At 39.8% G+C, this 14,833-nt stretch overlaps 1 protein-coding gene across 14 annotated transcripts in view; it reads right to left on the reverse strand.

The window, feature by feature from the left end:
- LOC136768173 (NLR family CARD domain-containing protein 3) overlaps positions 1-14,833 on the reverse strand; it is a 261,771-nt gene that overhangs the window by 203,693 nt on the left and 43,245 nt on the right. For 10 of the 14 annotated variants that reach the window (XM_066722229.1, XM_066722226.1, XM_066722227.1 and 7 more), the window contains 2 exons: positions 12,088-13,873; positions 3,405-3,578 (listed from right to left, as the gene is read on the reverse strand). The exons of 2 other annotated variants lie outside the window; for them this stretch is intronic. In XM_066722229.1, the coding sequence (XP_066578326.1) occupies positions 3,405-3,578; positions 12,088-13,873 (1,960 nt within the window). The remainder of the gene's footprint in view (positions 1-3,404; positions 3,579-12,087; positions 13,874-14,833) is intronic. 2 more of the 14 variants (XM_066722225.1, XM_066722228.1) reach the window with 1 other exon arrangement.

Below are 14,833 nucleotides of genomic sequence, written 5' to 3' on the forward strand. Positions count from 1 at the left end.
AACAGCGATGTTCTGTGTTTTCTATATTCCAAGCAGTGGAACTTAATGTCATAACTTTGTAAGGAATTCACATAGTTTAACAAATGCTATATCGTTATAAAGCAATAATCCAGCTCAATCAGATGAAGTAGTAATCTCACTCTTTTCTTTGTGTGTGGTGGAGGGTCACATCACTGTGACAGCTCGCCTACTGCCAGTTGCCATCCTAATGATGTTTGATAGCATTGTATTTAATTTTAATTGAATTTGAACATGTGCTATAGTATTTTTGGTGTGGATGTTATTTTTCCTAAACTGTTAATTAGTTATTGCTGTTATTTCAATGTGCACAGTGCAAGATTTACATTTGTATTTATTACTGAATATATCTCTTCAACGTGTACAGTGTATGTTAAAGTGCAATCAATGTTCTGTGATTGTGCACCATTTAAATGTTTGTGTGTATTTTAGTTTTACCAAAACATTTACTATCCGCCGTAAACATGGGCAACACTTCAATGTTTTTCAGTGAGGTTCGGGGTCCCTCAATGAAATCTCACCTATGGCCCCCAAAAGGCCAGGGCCGGCCCTGTGTGTGTCTCAAACAATGCTAGGAGATACCTTATCCACAGCTTATCAGAAAAATATTATTTATATAATCATGTATTATTTCCCATTTTACCAGTGTATTGGTGTAAATGCACATTAAAGTGTTTCTCTTATGTTTATAAATAAAAACTAGCATTTCAGCCCATAGTTCACAAATACATTATTGTAAAGGACGAGCACACAGAGCCTCAATGCATTTACCTGAGGGGAAGAGCAGGACGCCGGGCGGCAGCTGTTGAGCAGCAGACTAGTGACTGACTTCTGTTTGTGGGACTTTTCTACTCTGTCACCGATTGATCAAAGAACCCACTTCTGCCTATTGACCCGATCTGGAGGAAGACCACGACTACCAAACGAGACCATGACTGCCCTGTAACCAGGGAATAAAATTAACTTGTTTGGCCACTAGCCACTGTATCTGGTAGAAGGAAAAAACTTACCAGCCACTTGGTATTTTTACCAGCTAAAGGCAAACATCACCAAAAATACATGAGGCTGTATTGATGTGTCGTGAACATGTTAAAACATGACATTTATTCAGCTATTTAATCAATCACAATAACAAAATCTAATCCCACACCTGTATAGACTCTTAGACAGGTGCATATGAGGGAAAAGCATCTGGACAGAAAAAACATGCTCCCACACTGTTTCTACTTGCAAGTGTTATAAGGTCTTTGACCAAAACATTGCATTCTATTGAATTATAACACTTGCAAGTAGAGACACTGTGCGGGAGCATCGTTTTCAAATTAATCAATCACATATGCAATAACATGGCAGCTAATGGGGATCTGTATGAACACACTAAACCAACCCATGAGAAGGGGTGTTATATGGTGACACACTGTCGCTCTTCATGCTCCTCTTGCTCTTTCACTGCTACTCCCTTCTCTGGGTTTCTGCACGTCATTAAAACTCATTACATTTCAAAGTATTTTCTTCAGGCCCTTAAAAGTCATTAAAATGAATGTGGTCATTAAAAGTCATAGTTTATAAGCTGCAATGTAAAAGTCTGTCTCTCTCTGTCATCTGCACTCTGACCACTGCTCTCTCATCAGCGCATAACCTGACACCTGCTTTATCAGCTGAGAGCGCCAGGGCTGAGAGGTCCTTTGGATTGGGTCAAAAATATCATCTCTAGGGATGATGACAGACAGTGACGTCCTTTCATTGGTCAACACCGCACGCCAGCAAAGACGCGATGTGAACAAACCGCACGTTTCTCTTCAGCACAATCTCCGCTACGCAGCAAAAAACGCACGTCTCCATCGTTTCCCCATAAATTAATACGTCGTAATTGATCAATACTTATCTGACACAACAGCTTCGTTAAATAAATATCTATGTAAAAATGCATTATTAGAAGACGTATGGAAATGGCATAATAACAGCAGACCTGTCAACTCTCGTATTATTATTGTTGCCGACATCACAACTTTGTATTGCCACATAAACATTAACTATAAAGGTTGTGACTATTTGTAAATAAAATAATATTTTGCCATTACATCTGTAACTGACCGACCTATATGTTTCTCTTTCTCAATTTTCATACATTTTCATTCAATTGCCAGTTGAGCAATGTGAGCTGCAATGAAAATGCCTTAACATTAGCGTCCTTGTGGCAATGCTTTCCGGTCACAACAGCGAAATACAAAATGGATAAGACCTCTCTATCTAGCTAATTGACACAATGTACTTGTGTAAACGAGTGTCTTTTCCTCTCCACACCTCACTCGCACTGCCGCTCTGTGTTCGGAAACAGAACCGTGCGTTCGAGTTCCAGCCAATACAGAATAAACAGCAATAGCTGCTGTGTGTGTATAATGTGTCTGTTGCTCCTCCTTCCTTTTCTGTCATTGCTAGTTTCACAGAAGGGTGTCTGGCTTTTAGGTGGGTTAACATCCCAGCTGTAGATCTGTGGTAGTTTCATTGCACTGCACATGTTGTACACGTATGTGCTTCTCTGTAAGGAAGCCATGGGGTGCGTTGTAGTGCAGATTTGCGCAGACATGCGCAGACCTGCTGAATTCCACCGATTGTGCGAATATGAACATTGTCAACGCAACTATTATAACTCAAGCACTTTTTGAAACAGATTGACCAATACATTATGAGAAATTAAAACAAGTTGAGTTCCCGTACACTTGTTGGCTGGTAAGATTGACAGATTTACCCGCCACTGGCTAAATCTACCCGCATTTGGCGGCTGTTCTTTTTATTCCCTACCTATAACCCTATAACTCTGACTTATTTAGCCATTATTTAAAATACACTCAAGCACAACGTTTTCAGTTCTTTGGGGAGAAAATAAAAAGCTCCTGGCACAAATGTAGTCACCCTGCTGCTGCTCTATTGCTCACCACGCTGTGTGTGACTGGGCTGTCTGACTGGTATGAGCACACGGCCGCAAACACACACACATTCAAGGCTCTTCTGTCTGCACAACTTCACCAGCAACATCTCTGCCTGGAGCAGAGCTTTCTGATTGGACACACAGAGGACCTTCAGCTGCTTAACCTGCCTGTAAATAGGTCACTGACACAGTCTATTCCCTAACGTAGACACATACACACAGTAATCTGTTTCAATAGATAAATCCACAATTCAACCATCTCTTCCTTCCTGCCCTGTGTGGGGTGAGGAGGACACATTATACTCAGGGAATGAGAGATGAATAAGGGACAGCAGTTTGACAGAGACACAGTACAGGGAGAGACGGGGTTAGAGCAGTGAAGAGGAGGTGAGCTCAGAAACCACAGTCTCTCCTGTCAGTGACTGAATATTCACACAGTCACACAGCCTCTACTTACCGCAGTGTCTCTAGTTTACAGTTGGGATCCTCCAGTAGAGCACAGAGCTCTGTCACTCCTGAGACCCCTGGGTGATTGTGGCTCAGATCCAGCTCTCTCAGAGTTGAGGGGTTTGAACGCAGAGCTGAGGCCAGGGCTGCACAGCCTCCCTCTGTGATCCCACAGCCTGACAGCCTGGAGAGGAAAGAGACACGTTGGTGATGTATTTGGTGACGATGCACACTTACTGACTGGCCCTTTAAGACGTGAGCTTTGAAGAGGAAGTAGGAACCGGAAGATTTCTTGTCTTCCTTCCATTCTGTAGGCAGGGTGTTCCAGGGGGGACAGGTCTTGTTAGCCCAAGCCACGGTTGTATATCTGTTTTCATAGTTTTCTTATTTTATTAGTTATGTAGATGATGGATTTCTTATAAACCGAACACATGAACCGATGCAAATTGCGATCGAGGACCCACACTGGATTTATCGATCTGCTATAAGGGTTCCCACGAAAATCAGATTTTTATTTTCCATGACTTTTCCATGACTACATTTATTCGTTTATTAGAGACACCTGATCCAATCCACTCACTTTAATAAAACATGCTCCCATCAACTAGTAAAGAGGTCACAGATGTAAATGCAAAATTACACAGTACTATCTGATCAATGTATATGTATGTATGTGCAATAAACTGAAACCATGCAAACCCGAGAGGGAGAGGGGCATTTCATCTGTGACTCGAGCACATTGTATAGATTAAGCCCAAACACACACGTCAGGGATATGTATGCTCAATGTCATGTAAATATGATGGATATGAGTGTATATTGCGGGGGAGATTATGAAGAGAATGTCAGCGGGACTTTAACAGCGATGTTCTGTGTTTTCTATATTCCAAGCAGTGGAACTTAATGTCATAACTTTGTAAGGAATTCACATAGTTTAACAAATGCTATATCGTTATAAAGCAATAATCCAGCTCAATCAGATGAAGTAGTAATCTCACTCTTTTCTTTGTGTGTGGTGGAGGGTCACATCACTGTGATATTTTATATATGTATATTTTTATTTATAGATATGGGGGAACAAACACATCAGCATAACAAAAGCAATATATCAAGAACATGCCCCCTCCTCCCTACCCTTGGTGGCAATCACTTCCCCCAAAAAAACTAAATCTAAACAGAAATATACAGCCGTAATAAAAAATCAAATCAATGCCTTGACAATGTCTGCAGCCGACAGCGTGCGTTAATTACGTCCATCTGTAATGGCTAGTTAAGAACTAAATCAATATGTTGGCTAGTTTTGATGTCCCTAAGTTAGCTAAGTTTTGCTCAAGAAAATAACCACAGAACATATGGTGTGACTTCATAATAACAACATGAATGAAGCTCAGGATTTCACAAACTGACTGCAGCGTTTTATCTACCGCATCCAGACACGATCCTGCCAGGACTGTTTTTTTACCTCCGACAAATGCTGCCACAAAGCCTTCCAGTGAGACAGTAAAGGCTTACGCTATGCTTGAGCTGTAGTTAGGCTGAAGTGAACTGCACCAACTTAAAGCAATGTTTATGTATGTATGTATGTATGTATTATTATTATTATTATTATTATTATTATTATTATTATTAATATTACTTAAATGTATGCCTTAGTTTTAGGTTGTGTTTAGGTTAAAGTAATTTGAAATTCATTTTTTTATTTGTCTTTGCATTTCAGAAAACGTTTTCTTTAAAACCAATAATGTAATATGGCACTTAAATGCACTAAATGGGTTTAGTTTTGACAGATAATATATGCTATTTAAGCAATACAAATTTAGATTTTTATAAAAAGGAAACCAAATAGTTGTTCATTTTAAGAGACCTCTTTTCTCTTTTGTATATTTACTGTTGCTCTTTAAGAAGGCAAAAGTATTTATACGATTACTCGATTAATCGATGGAATCATCGGTAGAATACTCGATTACTAAATTGATCAATAGCTGCAGCCCTAGTTAGTATATACAGAGCTGCCATAGCTGGGGTGACCCCATTGTTTTTTGCAATACTTTCTATATCTTTCCTATTTCTATTGTGTTTACTCTAATCAAACCTACCAACAGTGCATTCAATTAGCTATATACTATTATTATACTATTATACTATATACTACTATATACTAACAGTCTCTGTTAGCACTGTTGTTTATGTAGGTGTTTATTGTTTTGTCTAGTGTGGGATCCTGTTGAGTGTTTTACAGTTTCCTCACAACTTTCCTCACAACTGCTGCATTCATCTTCACTCATCATTCCAGAGTTGCAGACCATTGCAACAATCAGTCAATCTCCTCCACATTCATTGCTGTTTTCACTGCACGTCTGCTGGCTGAGCTCACTCCATTCTGTTGACATTGGATTGTTTTTCCATGAACATTTTCATCAAGACTTGGACATTGCCAATTTATTTTGTTACTTTACAGGACAGTTCCTTTTGTCTTTATTTTGTTACTTTTCTTCAACCTGTTCCCAGTTTTATTTCCTGGACTGCATCCACTTCAATCCTGTTTATCTCCATTCTAATCCATCCATCTAATTGATTTCTACATTGTGCATTTGTTGGGTTGTCTGTATGTGGAGGGTCTGAATGTTAGTTAGTATTTTGGGCTTCTGCTTCAGCTCAACACTTTATTTCTCTTTCTTTTTCTCCTGTTATATTCCCAGTACCTTTCTACCTTTACCAAGTCCTTTACCATATATCAATTAATATCCCTTCTCTATCCTTATGCTATAGTTGTACTCTGCAGTCTTTTTCTTGTCCAGTCTTCTATACTTCACTTATTTCATGGTTTCTTTCCTATCTATCCTATTTCTGCTTCCGTCATCCTAAATCCCCATAATAAACTGCAATGTTTAAGAATTGACACAATTGACATCCCTGAGTTTGCTGTTTGTCACCCTTGCTGACGTAGTTTAACTGCTTATAAAGTGGGCCAATAATCACTCCGTTTGGAGGGCAGTGTGGCTGCTTAACAGTCATGCAGGGTGATCGTTACACTAAGGTATATTGTCAAAAGTGTAGAATTTAAAACAAGGGAAGTAATGTTAAGACTGTACAATAAGAACATAAGAAAGTTTACAATCGAGAGGAGGCCATTGGCCCCATTGCGCTCGTTTGGTGTCCATTAATAACTGAGTGATCCAAGGATCCTATCCAGTCTGTTTTTGAATGTTCCCAAATTGTCTCTTCAGCCACATCGCTGGGGAGTTTGTTCTGATTGTGACGCCTCTCTGTGTGAAGAAGTGTCTCCTGTTTTCTGTCTTGAATGCCTTGAAGCCCAATTTCCAAAAACGGACCAAATCAACATCCCTGGAATCAACCCCCAGGACTTTGTGACAATTGCTAATGCAAGCAACACAAAGTTCGTTAAGGTGTCCCAGTCACTCCCGCCATCCCTCCCACTGCCAACCATTCCAGTGTGGGATGTGTATAGTAAACTATCCTCCATCAGTTGCCATAAATCCCCTGGTGCAGACATGATTTGCCCAATCTTGTTAACAGCCCAGCTCTCCAAGAAATGTGCACACTGGATTCTGAGTGAGTCTATTTAATCAGTTAACACACCATCAGAATCGAGGGATAATTCCTCTGGAGTATCTTCACAATTTTCACAATCCACACATTGACAAATTGGAGAGAATGAAACCTTTGCCTTTAGGCATCAAGACCTCCCCTGCTGGCATTATTTTTATTGCAGTACTTGCGGTCATTCAAATGTAAAAGATGTATTTCAAATTTCGAGTTTAATAAAATAATATGTATAAACTGTTTAACGAAAAATATAACGTGTCAATAATTGTGCTATAGCCCTATTTTAAACACAACCCCTCGTCCCCGTCTCTCTCTCTCTCTCAAACACTTTCTGTTTTTTATTTTAAGGTCTTCAGGCAATACCCAAAGTTACACAACAGTGTAATATGTCTAGGGCTTTACCTGACTCAGAATTCTGTCAGTCGAATCGGATCTGTTCTGTTCAATACAGAGATTCGACTATTCGTTCCTTTTTTCTTTTTTGTTCATAATAGACTATCTGGCAATCAGAAAATCCATTGGCATGAGTTTCAGTGATGATTTTGACCACATTAACATAAGCAAATGCAACAGAGTGGTGGGGACATATTTTTTCCCATTTAAAAATTAATAGAAGACAGCTGCCTATGATGCAAGATTTGAATTGCGGTCTATTTGAATTGCTGACAACATCGGGCTACCATATGGATTTGTCAGAATAATGTGACAGGCAGCACACATGTATTTCTTTTTAAATCAAGCTAATCAAATTGTTTTATTTCACTGTAAACATTAAAAAGGACGTGTAGTGTAAGTAGGCCTATCCTGTTGTAAGAAGAGATGTCAGTCGGGGAATGTCGTGAATTTATTTTAAACAACTAATGAATAAATCGAAATGCCGCCATACTTTAAGCCGTGTGTCCACCAAAGCATTTTTTCCTGAGGCCAGCGTATTTTTTCAGTTGTTTGCAATGGGAGCACTGCATATTTAAAAAGCCAGCAGCACGTCCAGTGTGTCCTCTCCTTGATTCCCCCCAAACTGGTCCTAAAAATCCCCTAAATCAGAACCTTTCCCCCACCTTTCGGAGAAGGTGAAGTGAGGTCGGGGGGGGATTGGGGGGATATTGCTGATGAGGTGAGGTCCGGGGGGGGGCGGTGGTTGTACTGGTGAAGTGAACTCTAAAAGAGAGTACTGAGGGGAATTCCCACCGATCTGGATGCGCGTCTCTTCCCTGCTGAGCACTGAGCGTTTTGTTCTGGTCGCCGAGAGTTGAAAAATGTTCAACTTTGGGTAAAACGCAGCGCTCATTACTATCACTGTTTACCCAGCCATCCAATCACAAAAGCCTCAGCTGAAACAGCGCTGCGCCTCTAGAGCGCTGAGGCGCTGCCAGCGAGGCGCTGTCAGAAGAGCCAGGCATTGTGCACAAAACGCCAACCACCAGGCAGCGCATGTTGTCATGCAGATTCTTTTTGGTGCAAGCGTGCCAGCTTGCCCTGCTTGACTTGAAGAATCTCAGTCGACTGAGGGGTCTCCGACTGATGATTCGACTCGTTGACTTTCAGGGGGCAGCCCTAAATATGTCATTCCTTTTTTAAACGTTAATATACCAGTAGGTGACTAGTTCAAATAAATGCATCAAGTACATCAACAAAACTTACAACAAATATTCACCTGGTGTGCTGCACATTGCGTTTTTGCTGGTTCATTTGTAAGTATTCCTCCCAATGTTATTACTGGAATATTAGATCACGTAAACAGCTTCAGAAAATCTGAGCCTTCAATGAGTAAATGGTCATATTCTGTGCAGAATGAGGACAGTCTGTGTGAGGTGAACGTGTAAACAAGCAGACAAGAGTGATGCATTAGAGTTATCAATAAAAAGGGGTGAAATTAAAGAGTTGAAAACCAGAGTACAATTAAGAAAAATTCTATCTAAATCATGAACAATTTACATATTCTTCACCTATTTGAATTGTCCTTGGTGAGGAACAAGCTTGTGGTGAAAAGTGCCGATGAAAAGACAGGATCCTGATGATGACATCCAAGGGTTACAGACCCCTACGGTACATTAGTTTTTTCCAGCACTCGTTCTATTTTTCCTGTCTATGAATCATCTATAGCATGTCAGGTGAAAGACGATCTTATTTGATTCAATGAAATCACCTTCATTGGCGCCAGTTTCTGTAGAATCAAGCATGGCAAGGCAGTCTTCATTGACATTGTGTTTAGATTCCACTTCAGCTAATGCCCAAACTCAACTCAGTTACCGCCTGCTCAACCTGTACAGCTAGGAGCGGAGCGACAGCAAGCTCCACTGTGCTGTAAGAATCGAACATAATACAAAGCGGGGCAACAGCAATCCACCCGTGTGCCCTCTGCTTAATACGGGAGTAGACACCACCTGCTCAACTAGCACAGCTAGGAGCGGTGCCACAAGCTCTACTGTGTGACAGTGAATTATATATATACCACTATAAGGCAGCCATGTAGAGCAACAGCACCTGCGAGGCCACGTGAACAAGCCCTGGGGCCGGTCGCATAAAACTATATTACACTTATCTAAACCATTAGATTGGTCTTAATTTGACAGTTAGACTAGTCTATGCAAGTTAGTCAGTTGCATAAAAATGAAGACTGACTAAGACTCAGTCTCCTCACCCCCCGGCTAACTTGGAACTGAAGTCTATCTTTCCACTGAAAGCACTGGCCTGAGTCTACAGACAGTCACTGATGCTGCCAGGCAGACGGAGCCACACACTGCAATAACCAACTCTATATTTTACCTGCACTTCTGTCATTTCGATCTTTAATTTGTATTATGTCTGATTAGTAATTTTGTGCTCTGTTTAGCACTTTTGTTTTGCTATTGTATCCTATAGCCTAAGTCATCCTGGATAAGGGTGTCTGGCAAAGGAATAAATAATAGTAATAATAATAATAATAAACTCTATAAATAAACTGTGTTTAGTACGCGGACGTTTCTTCTTAAATTAGCATATTATTGAATGGTTTCTCCACTCAAAGTGTTCTAGGATTATAATAGTTGCATCGACAAATTCCATAAAAGCACAATCTGTGGAATTCTGCAGATCTGCGCATATCTGCGGAAATCTGCGCTACAAGAACGCGACCAATGTCTTCCTCACAGAGACGAAAACACTGTTAAGTGTATAATATGTGCAGTGCAATTAAACTACCACACATCTACAGCTGGTGTGTTAACCCACCTAAAAGACAAACACCCTTCTGCGAAACTACCAATGACAGAAAAGTGAAGAGGAGCAACAAACTAATTAATATTATTAAGCTCCATACACACAGCCAGCTATGTACTAGCTATTTACTTTTATTATTTCCTTTATATTCTGTATATATATATATATATATATATATATATATACATTGGTTCAGTTTATCTATGAAGCAATCATTAGTTTGTATTTATTCTGTCCGAGAGGTTACATCAATCAAGCATTGTCTTTATATGATTTCATTCAACTACTGTCTTCTGGATATTCAATCAGCTGAAACAGTCAAACAGTATAGAGATTGTGTGTTTTAGGGCACAGGTATTTGGTTAAGGACTCACAACAATGTCTTAGGTAAACATCTGTTCCCTACGAATGCTGACCATCACCAATCAACTCATCAAACACTTCAACAACAGTAACAGACTTAGGTCTGTATTAATTATTATGTATGTGGTAAACATAATGAGATGTAATCACTTCTGACAGAGAAGACTGTAACCCATTGTCTCTGAAGATACAAAAAGGCTTCTCCAACTCACATCCTTAGTTCTTTTCGTCACTTCATGTGAGAGGAGAGCTCCGGGTTCACCTGTATTTATGTTTTCTGTAATAAACTTGTTACTTCTTCATCTGTGTATCCTGGGACTTACTAAAACCACTACACCATTTATTTTGTATTCACTGGAACTCGAGCGCACAGGTGTGTTTCCGAACGCAGACCAGTAGTCTATATGTTGAGTGTTTGGAAACATGGAAAAGTAAATTGTATAAATTAGTTACATAGATAGTCTAATACATTTTGTATTTCACTGTTATGACCACAAGGACGCTAATGTTAAGGCATTTTCGGTGCAGCTCACATTGCTAAACTATTAGGCTATTGAATGAAAAATAAATTAAAACAAATTGAAGACCTTTAAGTGAAAACTTTAAATGTATGACTTAGGACTAACACTGGAGATGCTATTTACGTTAATGTTAGGTTGAGTTACATTCTACATTGAGAATTTTTTTTTTTTTTTTTTTACTGGAAATGCTTTTATTTTTAGATATATATACTGAGGTTTGAGTTATTTATATTGTCATCTTTTAATCCAGTGTATGACACTAGAATTATCTATATATTGTGTTAACTAAATGTAGCGATTTGAATTTTGCACAGTATCGTTATCGGTATCAGAAAAGAAAAAGTGGTATCGAGCCATCCCTAGTTTTTAATTCTGCTAGTCCTTTTAGTACCTCCTCCTCATTTATCCTGATCTCTCTCAGGGTTTGACTGGTTGTTAACCTGTGGCATGTCATCTGTTTTTTCTTTTGTGAAAACCTCTGTGAAATACTCATTTAGAACATTTTCCACATCTTGTTCATTTTCCAAGATCCTTCCATTTGTGCCCTTTATCTGAGCCTCAAGTAGTATATTCATGTGCATAATGCAATGAGTAAACAAATATTCTGCTACAAATTCGAATTCGTTTGGTTTCCTATTCGATGGAGTTCGGATTGTTAAACATGTGCGAAGTTCGACATCTGCAAATGTGGATTCGAACTTCGTCACAACCCTAAATTCTATCCATCGATAGTTAATTTAATGGAGCGTGAAATGGAAATGTTTATTAACTTAAATATGGGCTACCAAAATCTGTGGCGTAGTTTACCTTTAAGCAACCTACTGGACTATGTAAGTATTAAAAGTTGGTATAGTAGTCTAGTATGTATCAGGATAGTTCTGTTCAAGTCTATCATAAGAGAATCCTTGATGATATTTTCAACCTAATTTCAACATGGATTAATAAAAAATACAATTTATGCTTGGTTTAATTAATGTGGTAAAACTGTTTGCTATATTTAAAAAAATCTATGGGGTTAAAAACAGTTGAGTATGAAATACTTACAGAGCTCTTCTAGATCTCTTGATGACTGGCAGCAGCTTCACACAGCCTTCTTCTGTTCCTCTGTACTTCTTCAAGTCAAACTCATCTATCGACTCTTCTGACGTCAGCAGCACAAACACCAGTGCTGACCACTGCTCAGATGAGAGCTTTCTTCCTGATTGACGTCCTGAGCTCAGGAAGCTCTTGATTTCCTCCACTAGAGAATTATCATTCAGTTCATTTAAACAGTGGAACAGATTGATGCATCTCTCTGGAGAGCGATTCTTCCTAATCACCTGTTTAATGTAGTCAGTTGTTTTCTGAATGCTCTGTGAGCTGCTGTGTGTCTGTGTCAGGAGGCCTCGTAAGAGAGTCTGATTGGAGTCCATTGAGATGCCGAGAAGGAAACGAAGGAAAAGATCCAGGTGTCCAGTCTTACTCTGTAAAGCCTCATCCACTGCACTCTTGTACAAATCTGACAATCTCACTGTTTTGCTATGTGTACGTGTTCTGTTAAGTAGATTTAGATTTTCATTTTTATATACAAAAAAGACTTGCAAAGCAGCAAGATATTCCTGAATGCTCAGATGCACAAAGCAATACACTTTTTTCTTGAATATTGCTGATTCTTCTTTAAATATCTCTGTGCAAACCCCAGAGTACACTGAAGCTTCACTGACATGAATGTCACACTCTTTTAAGTCTTTTGTATAAAAAATCAGATTGCCATTTTGAAGGTGTTTAAAGGCCAACTTGCACAGTTTCAGGATGTTGTCCCTCTCTGTCTCTAACAGATTCTGTGTGCTTTCCTCATTCTTACAGAGATACTTCTTATTCTTCATATTAGTCAGAATCAGCAGGAAGTGTGTGTACATCCCAGTCAGAGTTGTAGGGATGACTTCTTCACTTGACTCACCCAACATTCGCTCCAGAACTGTGGCTGAAATCCAGCAGAAGACGGGTATGTGGCACATGATGTGGAGGCTCCTTGATGACTTGATATGTTTGATAATGGCAGAGGCCAGGCTCTGGTCACTGACTCTCTTCCTAAAGTACTCCTCTTTCTGCTCATTATTGAACCCTCGTACCTCCGTCACCTGATGGACGCACTCAGCAGGGATCTGACTGGCCGCTGCTGGCCGAGAGGTTATCCAGAGCAGAGCAGAGGGAAGTAGATTCCCCCTGATGAGGTTTGTCAGCAACACATCCACAGACATCGACTGTGTGACATCATGGCACATCTGATTGTTCTGGAAATCCAAGGAAAGCCGGCTCTCATCCAGGCCATCAAAGATGATCAAAACTGTGAATTTACCAGACTCGAGATTTCCAACCTCCTTCAGTTCAGGGTGGTAGTAGCAAAGAAGTTCTACCAGACTGTATCTTTCTTCCCTCATCAAATTCAGGCCACGAAAAGGCAGAAAGAATATGAAGTGAATATCCTGATTAGCTTCTCCAGCTGTCCAGTCCAGAATGAACTTTTGCACAGAGACAGTTTTTCCAATGCCAGCGATTCCCTTTGTCAGCACAGTTCTGATAGGTTTGTCTTGCCCGGGTAAAGGTTTAAAAATGTCATTGCATTTGATTGGAGTCTCTTGTGTGTGTTTCTTCTTGGCTGCCATCTCAATCTGCCTCACCTCGTGTTCATTATTGACCTCTCCACAGTCCCCCTCTGTGATGTAGAGCTCAGTGTAAATATTATTGAGGAGGACATGCTTCCCTGGCTCAGCTATGCCTTCAAAGACACATTCAAACCGCTTCTTCAGGATGGATTTATGGTTCACTTGGACTGTTTTCAGTGAGCCATCTGTAAAAGAACAAGGAAAGAATACATGTTTTATTAAATTAAATCATAACATGGAAAGTTTGAATGGGTTATGCTTAAGTATTTCAGTAATTTAACAGTTTTTTTTGAAAAGTCTAATTAAAACATCATGATAAACAGAAGAATGGAGAGTTTAAATGTACATTGTATTCGGCATAAAAACAAATAAAACAAATCAATGAACAATCATACAGACACTGGAAAAAATTACAAAAGTGAAATGGGTGGAGACCTGAGCAAACTTAAAATATTGCAGTTTGTCTAAGATTTTTGTTAAGTCATGAGATTTACTGAGCATAGGCTACATTTTCAGTTTAAAGTTCAGAAACACATTTTTATGCTACAAGAGGGATATGCAAACAGTGTAAGAACATAAGAACAAAAGAAAGTCTCCAATCGAGAGGAGGCCATTCACCCCATCGTGCTCGTTTGGTGTCCATTAATAACTCAGTGAAAAAGGATCCTATCCAGTCTGTTTTTGAATGTTCCCAAATCGCTGGGGAGTTTGTTCAGATTGTGACGCCTCTCTGTGTGAAGAAGTGTCTCCTGTTTACAGTCTTGAATGCCTTGAAGCCCAATTTCCATTTGTGTCCCCGGGTGCGTGTGTCCCTGCTGATCTGGAAAAGCTCCTCTGGTTTGATGTGGTCGATGCCCTTCATGATTTTGAAGACTTGGATCAAGTCCCCACGTAGTCTCCTCTGTTCCAGGGTGAAAAGGTTCAGGTCCTCAGTCTCTCAGTAGGACATTCCCTTCAGACCTGGAATAAGTCTGGTTGCTCTCCTCTGAACTGCCTCTAGAGCAGCGATATCTTTCTTGAAGTGTGGAGCCCAGAACTGTCCACAGTATCCAGATGAGCTCTAACTAGTGCATTGTACAGTCTGAACATCACTGCCCTTGTTCTCAATTCTACACTTACAATATACCCTAGCATTGTGTTTGCCT

This window comes from Amia ocellicauda, chromosome 14 (assembly GCF_036373705.1).
Source record: "Amia ocellicauda isolate fAmiCal2 chromosome 14, fAmiCal2.hap1, whole genome shotgun sequence".
NCBI classification, from domain to species: domain Eukaryota; kingdom Metazoa; phylum Chordata; class Actinopteri; order Amiiformes; family Amiidae; genus Amia; species Amia ocellicauda.